At 42.3% G+C, this 23,370-nt stretch overlaps 1 protein-coding gene across 3 annotated transcripts in view; it reads left to right on the forward strand.

The window, feature by feature from the left end:
* LOC141939716 (phospholipid-transporting ATPase IB-like) overlaps positions 1-23,370 on the forward strand; it is a 348,121-nt gene that overhangs the window by 245,451 nt on the left and 79,300 nt on the right. For all 3 annotated transcript variants that reach the window (XR_012627704.1, XM_074860005.1, XM_074860006.1), the window contains 3 exons: positions 493-554; positions 892-948; positions 6,085-6,192. Coding sequence is in view for 2 of the 3 variants with exons in the window: in XM_074860005.1 (XP_074716106.1) it covers positions 493-554; positions 892-948; positions 6,085-6,192 (227 nt within the window). In the remaining variant the exon portion in view is untranslated. The remainder of the gene's footprint in view (positions 1-492; positions 555-891; positions 949-6,084; positions 6,193-23,370) is intronic.

Here is a 23,370-nt window from a genome sequence, read left to right on the forward strand (position 1 = left end):
AACCTTCAGTAAGATTTTAGATGTTACACGTGTCCTTTATAAATGAAACTCTTGCGGTTTTTCTTAAGTCAGCTCTATTTCACCACAAATCAGCTGGTGTTTTACAGGCTTTTTATTCACAGGCACAGCAAATAATGGGATTTGTTAGAGGTGTCAATAAATAGTACAGAACAGATAGCGATAGAAAAAGTGACACTAACATACTTCAGCTCTTACAGGCAAATACACATTAGGGTCTGGCAAACACTTCCCATTTTGCTAGGATGGCTTCTGGCAACCAGGACTGTGGATATACACTCTGAGCACTGTGTCCAAGGCCTGACGTAGCACAACTTCTGCTTTACCATTATCTCACAGCTTCTAAAAGTGCTCTTAGATGTTCTAAAAGGCAAGGTTGGGACCAGTTATTTTCTCCTGAAAATGTCTTTGATATTTCACCCATTCTTCTGATAAACTGACAACAAATGTGATAATTTTTCTTTTTTCTTTCAGATGCAGTATTCACAAATGGCCAGGGAATTGACTATTTATTTGTTGGAAACATAGTTTACACTGTAAGTTCATGTACTGTAGCAATTTTTGAATGGTAGAATTTCTTTACAGCTTTTCTGTACCCTCTAAAAATGGTGTAAACCAGAAGAAAGTGTACAAGCAAAATAAATTTATGCTGTATGCATGATTTTCCCCCTTCTTTTTTCATACCTTTTTTTTTCCAGAAATGCACCAACAATATCTTCTGCTCTGTCCTTCCCCCATCCCACACTGCCAAGGTCCTGGGCTGGTACCTAAATGGTAGTAACATTTTAGGTGTAAAGGGGATATTGGGCCCTGAACACCTGTGAATTTGAGTGTGTTATTACTGAAGTTCTTTTTTTTCTTCTTTCCTTGCAGTATGTTGTAGTCACTGTTTGTCTGAAAGCTGGTTTGGAAACAACTGCGTGGACTAGAGTAAGTACTTTTCAGTATCTTTTATTCTATTAGCACACTTTCCTCCCTAATGAGTACTAATACAGAAAAGTAGTACTAAAAATCATTTGAGGCTTCAGTGTTTTAATTGGATTTTTCATGTAAGGATAAACTGCTAAGCTCCATAACTACAGGATGTGAGAATGAACTTGTAGATCACACAATGTGTGATGAAAAGGGGCAGCCTGTCAGAAGTGGGAAGAGAACACTAAAAGTATATTGCCAACATCTCTAAAAACTTAAATGGATAAAATTTTGCATGAAATCAACATACTACTGTAATTGCTTAAGGAAATAGATCAAGAACATCATCTTTGTGCTCTGTAGCTCCTTTAAAAATGAATAGGGAAGGAAAGGTGTCTGCCCACACCTAAACAACTGGGTTTTGAAGACTTCTTTGAAGCTAGTAAAAAGCAGTAGTGACTTAACATTGGATGACATTTTTTTTGTTAAATGGTTATGTTGGTTCTTAGATTTGAGTCATTTATTTGCAATGAGTGAGTGCTCTGTTACTGGTAGGTGTCAGAATCTGGCAGGGCAATGACCTCCAAACAGTATGGGGGATAGGAGGGTTCCTATGTTGATGAACCTTCAACACCTTTCTCCCCTTCTTTCCCCCAGCCTGTCTGAAACACTAATCTTTTGATTTTGGTGGAGTCCCTGTTTCTCCACACCTATGAGATGCCTTGTGGGAATCTAGTTTTCATGATATCCTAAGACACTCTGCCCTCAAGACCAAGCTGTTTTGAGGACTCTCATGTTATTATTTTACCAGTTTCTTGGAGGAACTTGGCTTAAATCTTGTAACCTCTTTGCTTCTGTTAGTTGAAAAATGTTTTCTTTCATTCCTCAGAGAGGAATTGTTAAGATTAATGAGCTGATGTCTGTTCTGAATTTTAAAGATGAAATGCTATCTGTCTGGGTTATTTAATTATTGGGGAGATGCTAATATTCTCTGCCTCATTCTTTCATCTGAAAATAAAATCTGTTCTTTTTGTGCTGTTGCTTATGCATAAATTCTATGCAATTTTAAAATGCAAAAATACTTAAACAAATCCCTCATGCACTAGAAGAGGATATATCCAAGTCTGCATTGGAGGCATGTGAGCCTGTTTAGATCCTGTTATGTTGTGAATTATTTGATGGTTCTTCCTCTCTCCTCTTCCCTGGGTAATTGGTGTCTTTTTAGTCACTTGGGGATAATCACGATCCCCTCTTTTCTAAACCTTATTTTAAAAGATACCATAATGTTTAGTAGATCTCAGTGTTCTTTAACACTGGTGTTTTATAGAGAAATTATTAGGCACAGAAAAATTGTTGTGTTTAGTCAACTTTATTCTATATACACTTCTAATTCCTGTCCCATTGCTTGGATCAATGACTCTCATCATCTTGGAATCTGATGGTGGTTACAATTATTGTTTCAGCTGTGAGTGAATCAACACACAGAGAATCTTTAGGTTACTTGAAGAGTATTAAATGTACAACATTGAGTTAAGCCTCTTCTCCATCATCAAGTGGATTGGTTACATGCAATTTGTTCTTGAGAGAGGGGGACATGCTGCCACTTGGGAGAATGTGATGGGTGCAGCTGAAAGCTTTAAATAAATAACGCAGATTCAGAGTGGTTGGGAGCCTGGTATATCCAGTAGGTAGTGTGGGAAAAAAAGGCTGTAACATGATGTTTAACAAAATCTGCACGCTGGAGCTGTGTGGAGCAGCTTCATGTTACATGTTACCTATCTAAAACACTGCAGTAGGTTTTTTCCCAAACACTTACCACTTTCTTCACTGCTTTACCACACTATACAAACTATTCAGATAAATAGGATGCACAGGATAGCCATGCAGTGTGTCTGGTTCTTATATGAGAGCCTTCATTTTTCTGACTGCTTTGCGCATGAATTCTCCAGGGGTAAATGGCAGAGATCAGTGGAGAAGCAACAGTGCAAAGGTTGGTGGGGTGACTGTACAAGGAACATTTTTTAAGTAGGGCAAGGAGGGCTCTTCCTGAAAGCAGAAGCTCTTTTAAAGTTAGAGAAGGAATTCAGGCAGGCACAAGCCTCAGATGAAGAGGTGATTGGGACAATGTCATAGTTTGAGCTCAGAGGGCAACTGAGCACCATGCAGTCACTCACTTCCCCCTTACCCCCCAGCACTGAGGAGGAGGAAAGCAAAAGACCCAGAAACTTGAGATAAGGACAGGGAGGGAGGACCTTGTCCTTTAAGGCACAGGCAAAAACCAGACTGGTTAGGGGAAGAAAAAAAGAACATAAATTTAATACAGACACTAACAACAACAACACTTAACAGACAAGAGTAGGGCTGTGGGAAGCATTACCGTGTTTTGAAAACACCTTCCCCCCACCTTTCCCTCTTCCCAGGCTCAGCTTTGCTCCTGATATCTCTACCTTCTCCCCTCCAGCAGCTCAGGGGGTGGGGAATGGGGTGCGGTCAGTGCTGCTGCTTCTTCCACCTCGGGGCAGGGAAACTTCTGGCATTGCTCCCCTGTTCCAGCGCGGTTCCCCTCTCACAGGAGACAGTCCTCCACAAACCAACTCCGACATGAGTCACTCCCACAGGTGTGTGGGTCCTCCCAGTGCTGAACTACAACAGCGGGGCCTTCTTCCCACGGGGTCCCGGCCTTCCTCAGGCGCAGTTACCTGTCCCAGCGTGGGGCCCCCCACAGGCCACAAATCGGCATCTGCTCCACTGGTGACCCCCATGGGTGGCAGGAGGGTGGCCCTGCCATCTCACACAGGGTACAGGGGAATCTCTTCCCCGGCACACCTCGTCCCAGGTTCCCCTTCTTAAATACATTATCGCAGAGATGCAGCTAATTCGCCCAGTCTTGGTGCAGAGGTGGATCCGAGTCGGAGCTGGGGGAGCTTCGAGAAGCTTATTATGGGGACCACCGCTGTAGCCCCCTCCCCTGCTACCAAAAAACTCACACCACTGAAACCAGGACAGTCAGCCATGAGAAGAAGATAAAGACCACATAAAATGAGCAAAGTCTTTTCTGAGCTGGAAAGTGCAGGGTAAAGAGCTGCAAAACTCAAACTGTTGTACCAGTAGACTGGAAAGAAAAACAGGAGGGAGACAAAAATAATTACATCATTTCACTAGCATAAATACACCTACTACAAAATAAGACTATGGCTTACATTGGTTTCCCTGCTTGCTTTTATTTTCACTGGTTTTAATCATAAAGTCTGCAGGAGTTTACAGCTTGGAAGCATCAGTCCAAGCTGTCCTTAACCTTAGGTGCACTTGTTTGGATGGAGGGCTGTGGCTCAAGAGGTGTCTTGTCCTTTTGGGAAAGCAGTGCTGGTGCTGTTCTGTCATTGCATGGGGCTGGCTCTTCTTAAAGATGAATTTTTACAGCAGCCTTGCAGTACTTCACAGAATCATCTAGGTTGGAAAAGACCTTGAAGATCATCTAATCCAACCATTAACCTAACTACATTCTCAACTACACCATGTCCCTAAGCGCTATGTCAACCTGAAATTGTTCTTTGGGGAGCTGAGCACTACAGTTGCAGGGCTCAATCTTAGTCAAACTTGAGATGAATTGTTCCTAGTTTTCAGAAAAGCAAGTAGACTGAAGGGATAAAATTGCTCCCTTCAAGCATAAAAAAAAAAAAAAAAGAATCCTTCTAGTGTTACTCACATTAAAACTGAATGAAAAACATGTGGTTTGTTTTCTAAATAAAGCAGTTGCTGGTCAGATCTGCTGGGTGAAATAGAGTAAACAGCAAAACTTGAGAACAAATCTTCCTGCCCACTGTGTCTCTCCAGAAAAGGGCCTATCCTCTCTCCTGCTCAGCCCAGCAACTTTTAGGGTTGAACAAATTTCCAGCTTTCCAAGAGTGCCTAGAAGGGTGTTCTTTCCATCACCTCTGCCATTTTGCCCTATGAATGCTTCTACTGTAAGGCAGCTTCCAGTTGCTCCCAGCTATCTGCTGGTCTGCACTGGTGCTACAGACTCCTTGCTGGTTTGTTTTCACTGCCTGTGCTGGAGAAAGCTCAGTGCTTCCAGAGGAGGAGAAATCTTCAACTCCTTCCAGAAGTTCGTGTTTGTCTCTCAGTGGGCAGAACACAATACTCAGACACTTCTTCAGTTCTCAGACATACTATTCAAAAGGTCAGCAAATGCAATCATCATATAGAAAGTATAAAGCTGAGAACTAAACAAACACACTGTGTCCACCACAGCAACCAGTGTGTGAATTCATTCCCATGTTCCTAAACCCGTATGTAATTAGTAATTAAGATTTATGCAGGTACTTCTCTGAATTGGAGCCAAAGTCATCAGCCACAGGAGTTGCTAGCATCCAAAAAAGCTGGAGCCAATAATGAGCTCAGTTGCTTGTTACAACTGAAATTACTGATTCCATCCACTGCAGTGTAAAAGTAGAACAGCTTAAATCATCCTGAATAGCAAATAGTTTGGGTGTGTAGGAAAAATTACTTTCTTAAATGCAACTGAAATGAAATCTGTGCTGAACATGTTCTTGGTCACTTTAATACTACTTTTATTTACTCTTAATGAGACTACAGACTAAAGAACCAGTAAAGATGTAAACTGCATTGCATACCTGTAAATCACTTACAACACCTTTAAAATAAAAAAGCAAAGCTGATCAGTAGATATTGATTGTAATAGTGTATTACATGGCACTGAATCTTCAGCCATGAAAGGTGAGTGGTGCACATGGCTTCTATGCATACACTCTACCGTAAGGGATTTGTCCATGTGAACTTTAACCTGAGTCTTTGAAAATTTCTACCTTGCTCTGTGTGTTGAACCTGGCATGTGTATGACAGGAAGCAGGAACTAGATGAGAGAAATCGGAGTTCTAAGGAAAATCTGATGAGTTGTTGGAGCTCCAATTAAGACAGTTTGGCTGAGAAGACTCTCTGCCCTGTTGTGAGGCAAGATTAAAGAGGAGAACTGGTTTATGCTGTTTAAACACCCTTTGCTACTGGCTGAAAACCAAGAGCGGCAGACAGGCCTGAGTGAGACCAACAGACACCTGAACAGAGAAATATCTGTAGGTTAGGTGGATGGAGGAAGTGCCCTGTGTTGACTCTCCTTCTTTCCCTGCTCTTTGACAGTTCAGTCACCTGGCCGTCTGGGGAAGCATGCTGCTCTGGCTGGTGTTCTTCGGTGTCTACTCAGCCATCTGGCCCACGTTTCCCGTCGCACCAGACATGTTGGGGCAGGTCAGTATGAACACTTGGCTGCATGGTAAGCTGCTCAGCACAGCGCCCTGCTGTCGCCAGCACTGCTGCTTGCTGCTTCCTGAACACTCGCATAATGCTTGGAAAGGGATTATGCTCTAGTAAGAGTGCTTGTACTTCATTTTAACCTTTTTTTTTAAGTCCTGCATTCATTTTGCTTAATCTCCTCATTAGAAGAGCTCTTTTTCTCCCCAAAAGTGACATCATACATGATTATATGCGCTGTGGATACTATATGACAGTTCTCAGTTCACTTGGATAGCAGAGACTGGCTCTTTCATTAGTGCTTTCCTAGTGTGTTTGATAAAATGCCAGGTAGAAATTTAGCTTACTTGGTTTGGGGTTTTGGGTTTTTTATCGTGGGTTCTTTCTCTTCCATATATCCTGCTTTTCTATTGTTTCTTTTATTCCTGCATTCATTTAAATTAAACTGGAATTTACTTAAGAATAGGATGAGATGGTCAGAAGCAGAAGGGAAGCTGGTATGTTACTGGTGCCTTTACAGTACTAGAGGAATTTTGGATTTGTTCCTTCAGCTGAGTTCTAGGTGGCGGAATTTTCCCTTCGGTGTCATTATTTCAACCTGTGGTGAGAAGATTGAGTCACAAGCCTGTCAGAATCACTCAAGAGCCTTGTACGTATTTAAAATAAGGATTTACCATGAACAATGAAGGACTTAATAAATGTATGGTAAAAAGTTATTCTGTGGAAGTGGAACTGCTGTCAAAATGACCAGAAAAAAGTATTCTGTAGTAAGTTTAGAGTTTTCTTTAATGCAAAAATGCTGTTTATGATACAGAAGGAAGAAAACCAAGCTAAGAATTTTAACAAAGAATCTAAGTATATTTACCTCATGTCACCCTTGTGTACTAGAAAATGATAATAAAGCAAGCCATGTGTTGGCAAGCTAATTAGAGATTTTAGAGGTTACTCTCATGTTTGTACTCAGCAAGAGCAGTTGGGCATGATTCTGTTACTACTCTGGCGTAATACATACTTTATTATCTTGTACTAAAACACTGGGGATAATGGAGGCTATGGTAGATTATCATGGAGAGCTTTTTACAGCAGAGTGTGACACCTGACAGGCTGGGATCAGCAAATAAGTGACTGACAGACAAAATCTCAGTCCTCTGATAGTATTTCATGATGATCTTTGTGTGTTTCACAGCATATACAGCATCAGTATTTCTAATTCACATTTTTATTTATCTAGCAGAAATTTGAATTGAGTAATATGCAGAGCCGTGAACTACTTGTCCTCCACAGCAGACTTGTAGTGCTGCCATTAACGTGTCAGCCTTCTAAAACACAAACAATAAGGTGAAGTCACACAAGAAGGGTCAGACTATCAGCTTTAGCTTGGTGTTGCATTTTTTTCAAAAGTAGCTCAATTTTTTTTGAATTGCAACTGCAACAAAATTCATATCATGTTGGTCATCAACATTTGCTCTACCATAAACCACAGGTCTCGGAACAAAAGCTTCATGTTAATAAGGTTTTGGTTTTGCATGAATATGTTTTCAGAAAGTGTTTCTATTTAAACTTTGGTTTTATGCTCTGGTTTTCTGATATTATAACTTGAGAAGTAGTAATAATATCTTGCTGAGGTCAAAATAATGTAATATAGTCTTTTTTTAAATGGAGAACATACTTTGACTGGTTGAGTGTCTAGTCCGGTACTTGTGGAGCTGTGTCCCTGGGTCAGTAGTCATCAGTCAGAGATGTTAAGGATCATTCTAGAAAGACACTTTTTGAATACAAGCATTCAGAAGTTTTGTTGTATGGCTTTGAGGAGGGAGGGATAAGTACTATTCTATCACAGTTTTCTTGTGTTTTTGAGAGAACGAACAGTAGTGGAAGAGTGGATTTTTTTGTTTCCTTTATCCTTTTGTAAAATCAAGAAAAGCTCCCAAGGTGAAGGGAACTTGCTTACCACTTGCATTAACTTACACAAAGTCTCTTGAGTAATCAGTTGCTGTCATAAAACCAGCTCATGGTGAAATGAGCTGGGATCATGCTAGGCTCTAGTCAGCAAAATGAATTGCCTTGCTGCTCCCCAGATGTAACCTATTCCTTTACTCCTGCTATCGTCTTTTCTGCATTTACAAGTAATCACGGTATCTTAAAAGCTTTGTTTTGGTTTTAAATCTTGCTAGTGTGTTTATCTTCAAATAAACTGAACTCCAGAATATTTTAGATCCTCATAGTATGCAAATCCAATAGCACTTGAAGGGAGATGTTTTTAAGCATCTGTGCCAGCCGGGACTTTGTGCCATCAGTAGAAGGCATAGGAGGTGCAAAACATTTTATTCCGTCCATTCATCAAATGTCAGCATGGAGCCTTGCAGACTTTTAAGTATGTGAAAAGATGCTTTGTTTCTGCTGGGATTTATTAAACTGTTTTCACCACATATTTCTTTCTCTTGCCCATTACATCTTGAGCATTCTCTCAGGGAAAATAATACCATTTTTTTTCCTTCCTTGAGGGCAAAGGGAAGCAACTTAGTTACATGTTGATTCTTTGACATCAGAGAAGTTCTTCTGTTTCTACTACAGTGTTCATAACAGAATATATGTAACATAAGACAAAGCTGTGATAAAAATCTCAATAGTCCTTAATAGAAGTTTTCCAATAGTATGACATCTGGTACTTCGGAAATAAACTCTCTGACTGTTTTGGGAGAACCTTTTCAGACACAGAAATAATATTTTCTTTTAATAGTATCAGAAGCAATAATGTAAGACCAAGGAAGCCGTTTCATAGCTTTCCTGGGTATTTGTACTTTAAGAAAATTTTTTTGTATTTGCAGAGAACAGTGACACTGAGAAAAGTCAGTGCATATTCTTCTGCCTTGATTCTGGAGCCAGGATACTTGAATGGGAGCTGACAGTTTTTGAATGAAAACTTTCAGATGAAAGTATTTTGTACAGTATGTAAATCCTTTCTACCTTACAGTAGTTATGACTTACCACTACAGATTGTCGGAAACAAGTAGATGCCAATGTTTTTAAAAAGTGCTACCACTTCGATACTCATTGATTAAGAGGTAGTACACAAATGTGCTGCTCTAAGGATGTGATTGCCTTTTAAATTATTCTTTTCCTGAAATTTTGGGGCTTATGACTCATAACCCAGTGGTATTCTGTTGACCAGCACATTAACCGTACTCCTGCCCTTATTCAGTCTTGGGTATTCTGTTTGCCTGGGGGATGGGGATTTGGTGCCCCAAAGGGGTAATAACACAAGCAATAACACTTGTGTTTATTGCTTGCATATGTCATACATGTTGTGTGAGTGAAATGCTGTTCATATTCTTTCTTGTATGGATTTCTTCATAGGAATTGTAGCATACTTGACATTTACAGCACTATTATTACTCTATATAGGATCAAAGTCTGTGTGCAAATATTGCCACCCATGCACATACCTAGATACCTGTACCTGAAAGCATGTGTATGTATACAAGAGGATGTTATATATGTGTATGAAAGTGTTCATGCTTTGAGTCTTGATCCAGACATGATCAAAGATGAAGAACGACAGATATTTTCCTTACCCACCCTGAGCTAAAATACTGTATTTTTAGTGTTTTAAGGGAGAGATGGGATGGCAGGGAAGGGTTGTTCCTGTTACCTCTCTGAAGCATGTTACTGGTTGTAGATGAAGAAAGTAATACTACTGCTCTGTGAATTTTTTTTTTTTTTTTTGCAATCTCTTTCATTTAATATAAATGTTCTGTTTTGTGTCTGCCTCGTTAGTTGTTACTGTTAAGGAAATGTCTTTAGGAAGATTAGTATCAGTCTTATTCTTTCGGCCTGGAGGAGAAGAAGTAGAAGAGTGGGATTTTTAATCTGGTTTTGAGAGGTCATATGTTGTGGTTAATCCAAAGTACATGTTAGTAATTTCTAGGTTTTTACTCTTTTGCTTTGTGCTGTAGGTGGTCATATCTCAGAACTGAGGTTCAAGAATAATTTTGAGTTTGGAACCCGTTATTTTGATCTCAGGACAGCATTAGGAAGCCCTTTCTCATCTGAGGTCTCCAGCCTCCTCACAGTTGGACGTTTTGAAGTTGGAGCTGCTGCCCTTCCAGTTACTTTTGTACAACTGCAGTTGAGAGAAGATCTGTCAAAATCACAGTCCAAGTAATTGTTATACCACCAGGTCTGCTTCTGCATAGTGGAAACAGCTACATGTAAGAGCCACTTTCATAGCTGTAATGGCAGGTATGCTTTTTGTTTCCCTAGTGCTGCCCACTTTCTTGACAGAAGATACTTCTTTTCCAGCTAAACTGTCAAATTCTTGCTAGGTTATTTGTCTGCTTACGTAAAGATTTCAAGGCAGCTGTGTGTCAGCTTCGCCTGGATTAAGGGTGCTTTTTAAAAGATCCCAGCATTTGAGATCTCTGGTTGATCCCATGTAATGTGACAGTAGGAGTACTTATTCATATTAATGGTTTGTCAGGAAGACATTTATTCCTCTCTTAGCAAAGCTTCCCGTTCTTCCCTATGTGTATACCATTAGCAAAACAGGTTCACCTTAGTTCTTGCACTAAGTCATTGGGTTTGGCGGGCAGAAGGTGATCTACAGGCTCTGATAGACTCTAGTTGCATGGCCAGTTTTGTAGCTGGTTTTTGGTCGGAAGCTCTCAAGTCTTGTTAATTCAGTTCTTGCCAGAGCATGTGAGAAGACTTCACGGTTTGAAATACTTGGAAACAACACAAAACAAAACCAAAAACTCCTGGATAATAATTATTATTGCAATGTAATAAACAGGTTTCACATTACTGCTCTTTCAAATCCACACTGAAATACTGACAGCTTAACGTACATTTTCATGTTTTCCAGAATATTTTTGCATTTGAATCTTTTTTCCAGAGGTCTCAGTTGTTGTTCTTTCTGGCTTCTCATATTTCCACAGTTTGGTGCTAGTTAGAAAGTTGGCTGTTCTGATGGTAGTTTGTTTGTCTGCAATCAGTTGCACATTACATTGTGGTGTCAGTGTTTTGGTTGATGGAAATGCTTCATCCAGCTGTTAGGCAGAAATCAGAGTTTGCCTGCAGATTGAGGTCCTTAATGCCTGCTGATCACGTTTGTTTTTATTATTATGCACAGCGGTCTCCATGGCACTTGATGTGGTTTTGGAACTTTTTCTGCAGTTTTGGACTAGCCTCTGAGCAGACAAATTAGACTAATGAAGCATGCATATATTTTTAAGAATCTGTTGAAGGAGTGGGTTTGTTGTTTTTATGAGCCACACATGGCTTTCAGAAATTAATCTCAGTTCTAGATCCCTGGTGTTGTGTTGTTCTGTCTCATACACAAGAAAGATGAAAAAATTGAGTTCAATGAAAGTAAATATTTTAATAACTCCTGTATGTGAAACTAATAGATTAAACATGCTTATTTTCTGGAGGCTAATCCCCCAAAACATGCCACTTGACCTATTTGGCAACTCTGCAGCGAACCTATCCAAAACATTTCTAAAAGATGTCCCAGACTTATTTCTCCTTTGGAATTGTTTGATGAAGGCTTTAAAGTAGGACTGTATATGCAGCTGTGCCCAGCACTGTGCTGGCATTTCCTACATAGAGCCATGTGAAAATAGGGTTAAGCTACAAGCATAAAAACTCATTCTGGTTTGGGAACTGGCAGTGCAGAGCAAGGCAGTCAGATGGCCTTCAAACTTCTCTGAAGGTCTTCATGTGCCCACCCTCCCTTTGGTCTTTATTCCTGCCCTGCAGAAGAACTGTGGCTAGCGTGTTAGATGCGGGAGCAATAAGAAAGTGAGTGGAGATAAATGATTACCTGCAAGTTATACAGATGGTGCATAGGATGTCAGCTGGTTTTCCTTCAGTGCTGCTGTGTAACCTGGACCCTGGCCATGCTGTCTGGCCAACGCCTGTTTGGAGATCAAGTAGCCTTAACAAGTTTAAATGCTGCTCAGTAGCTTAAATAGAAATACAGTGCATGCACAGAACATTTACACTTCTGTGTAATTGGCAGATTATCCAGATTTATTGGTTTTGGAATGGGGTATAGCAGTGTCTGGGAACAAACTCCTTCACTCAGGATAGAAGTGTTGTTCCATGGTAATGGACTGTGCTTCAAAAAATGCATCTCTTCTCAATTTGGAGTCCAGGGTTCCTCAATGTCCTTGAAAATTTTCCCCAAATCACTTTTTTTGTATACTTAAAAGTAGTGAAGCCTTGTTGTATGCTTGTGGAAAGATGTTTGGAAGATATCCTATTCGGTATTTTCTTAATCAGAAACAGCTGTTTTTTAAATATAGAAAAGCAGCTACTGTATTGTACCAGAGGCAGTGTGTACTGATACTTATGTCTACAAAAAAAAGTCTGTGTTTTGAGCCCTGTTGATGAGCAAAGACAAGCGAAGAATGTATGACTTGCCATACTGGATCAGAGCATTTCTGATGTAGGGCTGCGTTCTGCATTAGAAACTTAAGGAGGAAAACCAAACAGTCCTGAAGTGTGGGTTTGTCATGTATGACAAGGGTTTGTGTGCATTTCAGTAAAAGAAAAAGCTTTTTTTCTCTTGGATAGTGTAACTGGAGAGTAGCCAGACAGTTTTTATGCCTCTTGCAAAGCACTCAGCCTCTGTGGCATCTTTTGCAGATCAACTTTGTAGGCTAGCATGTGCTACTGGGATGATGGTGCTGGGGAAAGGGAGGGTGGACTGGAGGGCAATGTGAGAGGCTTCATTGTGAAGAGAATTGGGTCTGTCTCTGCACATGTTCACTATTCGGCACTCCTGTCTGTGGTTGTCATACATAGGAACCAGCCATATTTCTAGGCAGTGTGAAGGCATCGAGCAATATCCTGCTCCTGTGTGGAATTTATTGCCTAAATGATCTGGCATAATGAGGATGGGCAGGAGAGAGAGAATACGAAAGTAGAGAGATCAATATGATGTTGTTCCTTTCTTTGTGTCCTAGAGGTTATAGGAAGGCGGTAGGGTAATTGTGTATGTAAGATGTTTTTTAAAAGAGCATTTAAGCTCATAGCAATGAAGCTGTGGCTCCTTTAGAAAATAAAGAGGAGCAGCAGATGGGATCTATTCTGGAGGGCAGGAGGTGAGTGGTGTTGGAATTAGTGGTTTTATAGCTTGCTTTGGTCACATTTAAGTTGCTTTGTTTTCTGATGGATGCAGGGAAGTCCAGATAGCAGATATTTGGGGCCTGGTTGGGATGTTGTTTTTGCTTTCGTTCCTTGGAGACAGGAGAGTTACGTTATGTTTTTATTTGAATTTATGTATTATAAAGGGATTTTGTTTGGGGGGGGACATGTTTTGTTTGTTTAGCTGAATTTGTGCTCCATGCCCCTGTTTCTTTCCTGTGCTGGTTGGACTGCATTTTTGTAAGAGACAAGCAGAACTGTTTCATATGGGGAAATATTTCCAGATCAATTGGAAACATACCTTTATTCCCTTTCCTCCCTACAGTATACATTTCATGAGATCATTTTTTCCCAATTGTATTGTGTCAAAATTTGATCCAAAAAGCCCTCAGGAGTGGAAACGATCTCTCTTATATTGTTTTAAGGCAAATGTGGGTACACAGGCTTCAGGAGGAGTGAGACTGGAAGGAGTGCAGCCCTCCCAAGTACCATGCCCACTGCCGTGGGTCATTCGGTGCAGTCTGTCCCCTATGGCTTTCCTGTTAACTTGACAGCTGGCGGCAATGATGGTATCTTGTGCTGCTTCTCTATTGGTACATGGGGCCAACAAAAAGCAATACTAGTCTGAATGCTGTAAGTTTAAGTCAAACTGCACCTATTTGGCTTGTAGAGTGTAATTCTCACTTGGGTATGCATATCACTTGAGCTATTAATTCTATACCAGTAACTTTGTCAGAAGGCATAGGAAAGAGACTGTGGAAAAGTATTAACAACAGTGGTGCTAAGCAGATACACACTTAGACTTCCAGAAGGCTGTATTTTCTTTAGAGTAGTACATGACTGAATAGGATTGATAGGAAACAATGACAGAGAATAATACAGATGTTTTCCATAACATAATGCCTAAAGTGTGAAGGAGCCGTTTGTGATTAGATGTGCTGCCATTGGTCTCTGTAGCATAAAACCCAACAATGGCACCTCTCAGTAGCTTGATGTTGGGAAGCAAGTTTCTTCCACCACTAAGACCTGCAGTTTCTTGTCAAGCATCTTGCAGGGCTTCATCTTGCAGCTCTGGACACATCTCCCTTTTCCAGTACATGACTGAAGGCAGTTTTGGTGTTTACTGTAAAGTCAGCAGGTCAATGCAGAGAAAGCTTGGAGAGTAGTGTTGTCACACACAAAAAAGACAAGTATAAACATCCTTTATAGCATGGAGTGCTTTTTGGAAGATGCTGGGGAAGGAGAAGGAAGGATTCAGTACAGTGGCTAAAGTGTAGAATAAGTATTAGAATTGACCTGATATGGCTTTTTTGTTTTCAATAAATCAGCCCAAATTCATGGTGTCAAACAGCATTTCTCATTTCTTGGAAGGTGGTCCTTACTGCTTCTTACCCTGTTTAGCAATTTGGGACATTCAAAGAGGCACACACCCCCTCCCCCACTTGTTTGCTGCTTTCATGCTTGAAGCTACTCTGCAGTGGAGTGTCAAGTGGTATTCACAGAATCATCTAGGCTGGAAGGGACCCTGAAGATCATCCAGTCCAACTGTCAACCCAACATTGACAGTTCCCAACTACGCCATGTCCCTCAGCGCTATGTCGACCCGACTCTTAAACATCTCCAGGGATGGGGACTCCACCACCTCCCTGGGCAGCCCATTCCAACGCCTGACTACCCGTTCTGTAAAGAAATACTTCCTAATATCTAGTCTAAACCTTCCCTGGTGCAACTTGAGGCCATTACCTCTTGTCCTATCCCTTATTACTTGATTAAAGAGGCTCATCCCCAGATCTCTGCAACCTCCTTTCAGGTAGTTGTAGAGGGTGATGAGGTCTCCCCTCAGCCTCCTCTTCTCCAGACTAAACAACCCCAGTTCCCTCAGCTGCTCCTCGTACGACATGTGCTCCAGACCCTTCACCAGCTTCGTTGCCCTTCTCTGGACACGCTCGAGTAATTCCATGTCCTTTTTGTAGTGAGGGGCCCAAAACTGAACACAGTAATCGAGGTGCGGCCTCACCAGTGCCGAGTACAGGGGTAAGATCACTTCCCAGTCCCTGCTGGCCACACTATTTCTGATACAAGCCAGGATGTCATTGGCCTTCTTGGCCACCTGGGCACACTGCTGGCTCATATTCAGCCGGCTGTCAATCAACACCCCCAGGTCCCTCTCTGACTGGCAGCTCTCCAGCCACTCCTCCCCAAGCCTGTAGCACTGCTGGGGGTTGTTGTGGCCCAAGTGCAGCACCCGGCATTTGGCCTTATTGAAACTCCTACAGTTGGCCTTAGCCTATCGCTCCAGCCTGTCCAGATCTCTCTTGTATGTATTGGCTTGTGATTTGTATATGCAGAAAAGAATTGACATGTGCCTCAAAATCAGTTCTGTATTCTCCAGCAGGAATAAGTTTTTCAGGAGAGGTTCATCCTGGGATGATCCTTTGAGCTCTTCCCATCCCAGAGTGCCTGCCTGTTCTGATAGTGGTGAGTAGCTGTGTCTGTCTCAGTCACTCCTAGTGATTTTACTGGAACTACTTGAATAGTTTCTATCTGTAGGGGTTGCAAACTCAGATCCATAGAATTTGTTGTGGTTTCAACCGCAAGTCCTGGAATACATCAATTTCTTGCTGACGTATTCTGAAGGATCTTGTTAGTCTTGTTTAGGGGAAGGAAAATCCTCTCCATGAATCAGCCTAACTGGATAGATACAGTGTTGTGGGAACTTCACAAGAGAATACTCTTCCCAGAAAGTCAAACTGCTGTGTGCCAAGCAATCTTGTTTTCCTCTCTGGATCTAGGGGTTTAAAGGGTTGCTGAAATCACAGAATCATTTAGGTTGGAAAAGAACTTTAAGATCCAGTCCAACCGTTAACCTTGCACTGCCAAGTCCACCACTAAACCATGGCCCCAACCACCACAGCTACATGTTTTAAATACCTCTAGGGAAGGTGACTCAACCATTTCCCTGGGCAGCCTGTTCAATGCCTGACAACCCTTTCAGTGAAGTTTTTCCTAATAGCCAACCTAAACCTGCCCTGGTGCAACGTGAGGCCATTTCTTCTTGTCCTATCACTTCTTACGTGGGAGAAGAGACTGACACCCACCTCACTACAGCCTCCTTTCAGGGACTTATAGAGAGCAATAATGTCTCCCCTCAGCGTCCTTTTCTCCAGGCTAAACAGCCCCAGTTCCCTCAGCTGTTCCTCATAAGACTTGTACTCCAGACCCTTCACCAGCTTTGTAGCCCTTCTTTGGACACACTCCAGCACCCCAATATTTTTCTTGTAGTGAGAGGCCCAAAACTGAACACAGGATTCGAGGTGCGGCCTCACCAGCGCTGAGTACATAGTGACAATCGCTTCCCTAGCCCTGATGGCCACACCATTTCTGATACAAGCCAGGATGCTATTGGCCTTCTTGGCCACCTGGGCACACTGCTGGCTCATATTCAGCTGGATGTTGACCAACTCCCCCAGGTCCTTTTCTGCTGAGCAGCTTTCCAGTCACTCTTCCCCAAGACTGTAGCGTTGCATGGGGTTCTTCTGACCCAAGTGCAGGACTTGGCACTTACCCTTGTTGAATCTCATACAAGTGGCCTTGGCCCATTGATCCAGCATGTCCAGATCTCTCTGTAGAGCCTTCCCACCCTTGAGCAGATCAACACTCACACCCAGCTTGGTGTCATCTGCAAACTTAATGAGGGTGCACTTGATCCTCTTGTCCAGGTCATTGATAAAGATATTAAGCAGAACTGGGCCCAGTACTGAGCCCTGAGCAACACTACTTGTGACTGGCCACCAACTGGTTTTAACTCCATTCACCACAACTCTTTGGGCCCAGCCATCCAGCCAGTTTTTTACCCAGCAAAGAGTATGTCCGTCCAAGCCATGAACACCCACTTTTTCCAGGAGAATGCTGTGAGAAATGGTGTCAAGGCTTTACTGAGATCCAAGTAGACAACATCCACAGCCTTTACCTCATTTACTAAGTATGTCACCTTGTCATAGAAGGAGATCGGGTTAGTCAAGCAGGACCTGCCTTTCATAAAGCCATGCTGACTCAGCCTGATTGCCTGGTTGTCCTGTACATGTACTGCATGATGGCACTCAAGACAATCTGCTCCATAACTTTCCCAGCAGGTGACCCCGGTATCGAGGTCAGACTTGATAGGACTGGAGTCCCCCGAATCCTCCTAGCCCTTCTTGTAGATGGGTGTCACACTTGCTAACTTCCAGTCAACTGGGACCTCCCTGGTTAGCTAGGACTGCTGATAAATGATTGAAAGTGGCTTAGCAAGCACTTCCACCAGCTCCCTCAGTACCCTTGGGTGGATCCCATCTGGCCCCATAGACCTGTGTGTGTCTTAAGTGGTGTAGCACGTCGCTAACCACTTCCTCTTGGATTATGGGGACTTCTTTCTGCTCCCTGTCCCTGTCTTCCCGTTCAGGGGGTTGGGTAGCCAGAGAACAACTGGTATTACCTTTAAAGACTGAGGCAAAGAAAGCATTAAGTACCTCAGCCTTTTCTTCATCCTTTGTCACTGTGTTTCCCCCGGCATCCAGTAAAGGATGGAGATTCTCCTTAGCCTTCCTTTTGTTGCTAATGTACTTACAGAAACGTTTTTTTCTTGTCTTTTTACAGCAGTAGCCAGATTCAGTTCTAGCTGGGCTTTGGTCCTTCTAATTTTCTCTCTGCATAGCCTCGCTACATCCTTGTAGTCCTCCTGAGTGGCCTGCCCCTTCTCCCAAGGATCATAAACTCTCCTTTTTTTCCTGAGTTCCAGCCAAAGCTCTCTGTTCAGCCGGCCAGTTTTCTTTCCTGCCAGCTCATCTTTCAGTACATGGGGGCAGTTTGCTCTTGCACCTTTAAGATTTCCTTCTTGAAGAATGTCCAGCCTTCCTGGACTCCTTTGACTTTCAGGACTGCCTCCCAAGGGACTCTGTAAACCAGTCCCCTAAACAGGCTGAAGTCTGCTCTCTGGAAGTCCAGGGTAGCAGTTCTGCTCACCCTCTCCTTTCTTCTCCAAGAAACTCTATAATTTTGTGATCGCTATGCCCAAGACAGCCTCCCACCATCACATCACCCACAAGTCCTTCTCTGGTTGTGAACAACAGGTCCAGCGGGGCACCTTCTCTAGTTGGCTCACTCACCAGCTGTGTCAGGAAGTTATCTTCCACACACTCCAGGAACCTCTTAGAGTGTTTCCTCTCTGCTGTATTGTATTTCCAGCAGACATCTGGTAAGTTGAGGTCCCCCATGAGAACAAGGGCTAGCAATTATAAGACTTTTGCAGCTGCTTATAGAATATTTTGTCTGCGTCTTCATCCTGGTTGGGTGGTCTATAACAGAATCCAACCACGATATCTTTCTTGTTGGCCTTCCCCCTGATCTCACTCAACCCTGTTGTCACCATCATTAAGCTCCAGACAATCAAAACACTCCATAAAATACAGGGCTACCCCACCACCTCTCCTTCCTTGCCTATCCTTCCTGAACAGTTTACAGCCATCCGTTACAGCACTTTAGTTGTGCTAATCATCCCACCATGTTTCCGCGATCGCAACTGTATTATAGTTTTCCTGCTGCACAGTGGCTTCCAGCTCCTCCTGTTTGTTGTCCATGCTGTGTGCATTGGTGTAGATGCACTTCAGTAGGACTATTGATCCTGCCTCCTTTTTTGGGGGAGAAGCCCTAATTCCTATGTGACCATTCTCAGGTGTTTCCATGGTTTCTAACACATCAATAATCCTTGTGTCTTTGCTGCTGCATGGATCTCCATCCCTTACCTCCACTGAGATGCAGACTGAAGGACCTCCCTTGCACACCATCCCTCAAATATTGGCGTGTCGCCCCCAGCATTATCTCTAGCAAGCCTGGTTTTATTCCTTTCCCCATTCAAATCTAGTTTAATGGTCTTTCAATGAGTCCTGCTACCTCCTGTGCAAAGATCCTTTTACACCTTTGAGACAGGTGTACCCTGTCTGTTGCCAGCAGTGTTCTTGTCCATGATGCTGGTGAAGTGCTGATGTATTTATCATTAAAGGTTTTAGTTCCTTTTCTCCCACACTTTCCTAGTAAAAGTATATGGCTTTTGTTCCAAGTCTTTGAAGCCGCATCTAATATACATGGTAGTTGAGAGATACACACCGTACAGGGTGAAAATAGAGGGGAGAATGGGGTTTGTTAGTCACAAGGGTGTGAATATTTGGAGAAATATTTTTGTGCTCTATTTCTACCATAACACCTAGGAAATGCTGCATTAGTCTGGTTAGTGGCATAACAAGAGCTTCTTGTATGTGATGTGTCCATACAGCACCCACAGGGCTTGTTAATATTGGGACCCCTTATGCTGTGAATGCAGAATTTCAGATTTCTGAGAGCAGAAATGGGCTGGAGACCTGTGTAGGAAAGATTTCCTAAATATAGTGTGTGAACATTAATAACTGTAGATACGTTGTAGCATCAGCTGCTCTCATTTGTTGCATCAGAACTTCTTCCAAGGTCGGGTCTTTTGTAAGTGAATAAACTGTGGAAGCTTGTAGCTAAACTGACAAACTTGGATTGAACAGAGCAAATAAATTCTAGTTAATCTTCTGGATACTCATTAAGGGGGATCCTGGGCTTTCTGTAAAGTAGGCTGTAAGCAGATATGTACAAGTTTATTAGCTCGAATGCGTCTGCAATTACTTTTTACACCAGAATCACTTTAGATACTGCCTTAAGACAGACTAAAGAGGGGTTGTGTGAGAGAAAGAAATGTCAAGAGGGGCAAAGAGAAACAAGAGCTGTGGAGGACATAGCCTGAGTTAAATTATGCTCATTAATTCAATTTGAGGCAGGAATGTGTGTAAATAAACCCTGGCAGCTGCAGCAGCTCTCATTTCTGCAGGGCTTTGGCAGGAATGCAGGGGCCAATGGACATGAAATCCTGGTGCTCTTTTGAGAAATTGCAGGCAGACAGCTCTGCAGCCAGGAGAAAGCACAATTTAAGATTTACTGAAAAGGCATAATCACTTTAAGCAGACTTGAAGAGTGTGGGGTTTCAGACATGCAGATTTGAAGGTAAAATTAGTGCAGATGAAAACTAAGTCATTGAAAAATCATGGGGCTTACCTAGTTCTTCTGGGTTAATGGCATTATTTGTGTTCCAAATGTCCAGCCTCAAAATGGAGCACGAGAATTGTAGCTGTACCATTCAGTGTCTTCAGAGTAACCTGAGTCTGGGTTTTCACAAGCAGTTGTCTACAGGTAGTGTAGCTGTTCGTGCTGTGTACAGAACGTCAAATATAGTGGCCACATGAAGTAAACTGGCTTGTGTCTTGAGCAGTTCAGTCTTTGATCCTCTTCCTGATACTGGATCCCCATGAATGCTTGTAGGAGCATCCCATCACTTCACATGGTCCTAGAATTTGCCTCCCCCCTGCCTTCACAAATATTCAGAGGACAGATATTTCAATGGGTGCTGCAGAGCTGAGGATGGGAGAGGGGTAGTTCTGCAACAATGAACAAGTGATGGATGGATTCTCAGATCAGTGGATTTTTTTTTAGTAGTAGCAGTTGCTATTTGTCTAAAACTGATTTGAATATGAGCTTGATATGTCAACGGTATATAAAGAAAAAGAAAGTGAACAGTCCCTGAGACCAAAGAATCCTTGGTTTTGCTGGCTTCAATCTAGAATTGTAAATAGCAATGTCACATAGAGCTAAAGCAGTGGGAATTTTAAAGGCAGCCAGATGAATACTTTAATAACAGTATTTGAGGTAACTATTAATTGATTATATTATATCAAACACTTGAAATCTGATAGTTACTTTACTGATATATGAAAAAGCGAGGTTTTGTTCCTCAAATAAAAACCAGCTTCAGCATAGTTCTTGTTTTTATCTCAATTCCATTGTCTTCAAATATTTGCATATCTGAAAATTCCTTATAAGTGTGCTGTCAAGGGAGCCTGTGTGAAAACGAGGTCTGGTAAGGTCAAAACCATAGAGCAAAAGCTGTAAATGGAAGAACTTGACTTCAGCAGTAATACTAATGCTTGGTATTTGTACATTCATTGGGTTTTGGAGTAGCTTCTTTGCTTTTCATATAAGATAAATTAGTACATACAGAGATGCATATGTAATTAATTGTAAATTTTTAAATGTAGCAAAGTTTATTGGTAGCACTTCCAAATTTCAAAGTAGGTTTCCTAAATAGCACTTTGAAATATGTATGTACTCTGACTTTACCACTGTCTTTTTCTGTTGGATGTAGTACAGGCAGCTATGTATGGGCTGATGATAAACCAGGAGGCACTCGGAGTTTCACAAACAAGCAGATTGATTGTTCAAATTCTGAACTGGCTGCTATTTTGTTAAACAGCTGTGTCTCAGAAGTAGAGCTGCATTAAATACATTGACCAACACATAGTAAGTTTTTCTTACTGCTCTGCAAGAGAATACATGAACAGGCCAGAGATTTTGTGCTGTTGAATTTGAAGCACTGATGGATGTTTGGAAATGTAGGTTATAAAAACAGGGAACTGGGAAAAGGCAGCCCAGCAGTCAAGCGAGGATAGACCCAGTCACGCATAACAATAGCATTAATTTTGTTGAAAGTGGCATAAAAACAACAGCATGCAGAAGTTTACTGGTCCTTCAGACAGTTTAATTACAAGCTTGTAATAAATCTATTTCTTTTAGTGTGGAAAGTACCTGAGCAGTGGTGGTCAAAACTCAGGGCAAACTGCTGAGACTTCTAGTACATTATTTTATGCTTCCCTTTTTTTAAGCTATTGTTTACATCCGGTGTTATTTTTGCCCCTTTCAGCCCAGCTCACCCTCGACATTACTAGCTTCAAACATCATCTAATGTGAGATTTAGCAATAGAAGAGCAGCAAGATCTGCTTGCACCTGCTGTCTTTCAATAGCTGCCTCTGGGTCAGTAGCCTCTGGCTGGCTTTGCCGTTCTTGGGAGACTTGAATTTTAATCATTGGCTCCTGTCAAGAGCAGCATAAGGAACCCTCTTTCCTCAGTCTCAGTACAGTGAGTCTGAACACATGTGTGCAAGTCCCATGGAAGTCTCTGTTTGCTGCTAGCTTTTGCTGGAATAAAACCAGTTGTGATTTGTGTTCTGCCTCTTGTGGGCTTCCCTGTTGATACAGAGGCATCTGGGGTTTAAAACCTGCACACAGCACCCCCTCACTGGCGTGGTTGCTTCCCTCCAGCTTCTCCACCCGTTGCTGCCCAGCTATGTACAGCCAGCACCCTGGAATATACCCACATGTAGGTGCGCTTGGGTGCAGCCACATTCACTCCAGTTCACAGTGATTGCTGCCTGCTCCACATGCTTTTGTGTATGTTTGGAGGCATACAGTGCATCAAAAGTTAATTTCTATTAATGCACCTGTGTCTTTTTGTAGTTAAGATTTTTCTGTTTATTTTTCATATGTCTTGGACTTACACCATTTCCCCTCTGGCTGCTCAGAGACAGCTGAGGAGCAGCTTTTGCAGCTTGGAGTTTGACTCCTTTTCTCTTCAGCTGGGTCCTTGCAGGGCCCCTGAGCTGCCCAGGGCTGGCAGCCACAGTCCTGCTTCCCACCCACTCCCTGGGCCCCCTACACCTCTTCAATTAACCACCTCAAGGAAGGTCCCATCCAGTGAAAGCTGCTCACTTGCCCCAGACTCTGCAGTGCATATTCCAGTAGGACTTCAAAAGAACAGAAAGGACCTGAGGGAGAAATTTTGTGAGCAGTCCAGCAGTCACAGCAGGGGATTGAAGGGCATTTTCTAAAGTGCCCTCAATTAATTAGTGTTGCTGTGCCTAAAGAGTCAGTGGAGCCCAGGTACAGCTTTGAGTGCCAACACTGCAGGGAAGGCCCTTAAGAGTCATTTCAGCGAATTCTTTGCTTTATATTTGATTCCTTCTATTTTCCTTTTGCTTCCGAAGGGACTCAACTAGGACAGCAGTCACAGCCTCACTGAAGGGGAATTTATCACAGTAGAATACATTACTGAGTTAGAGCCCTTTCTCCCTGCTTAGCTA

Source organism: Strix uralensis, chromosome 2 (genome assembly GCF_047716275.1).
Source record: "Strix uralensis isolate ZFMK-TIS-50842 chromosome 2, bStrUra1, whole genome shotgun sequence".
Classification (NCBI taxonomy): domain Eukaryota; kingdom Metazoa; phylum Chordata; class Aves; order Strigiformes; family Strigidae; genus Strix; species Strix uralensis.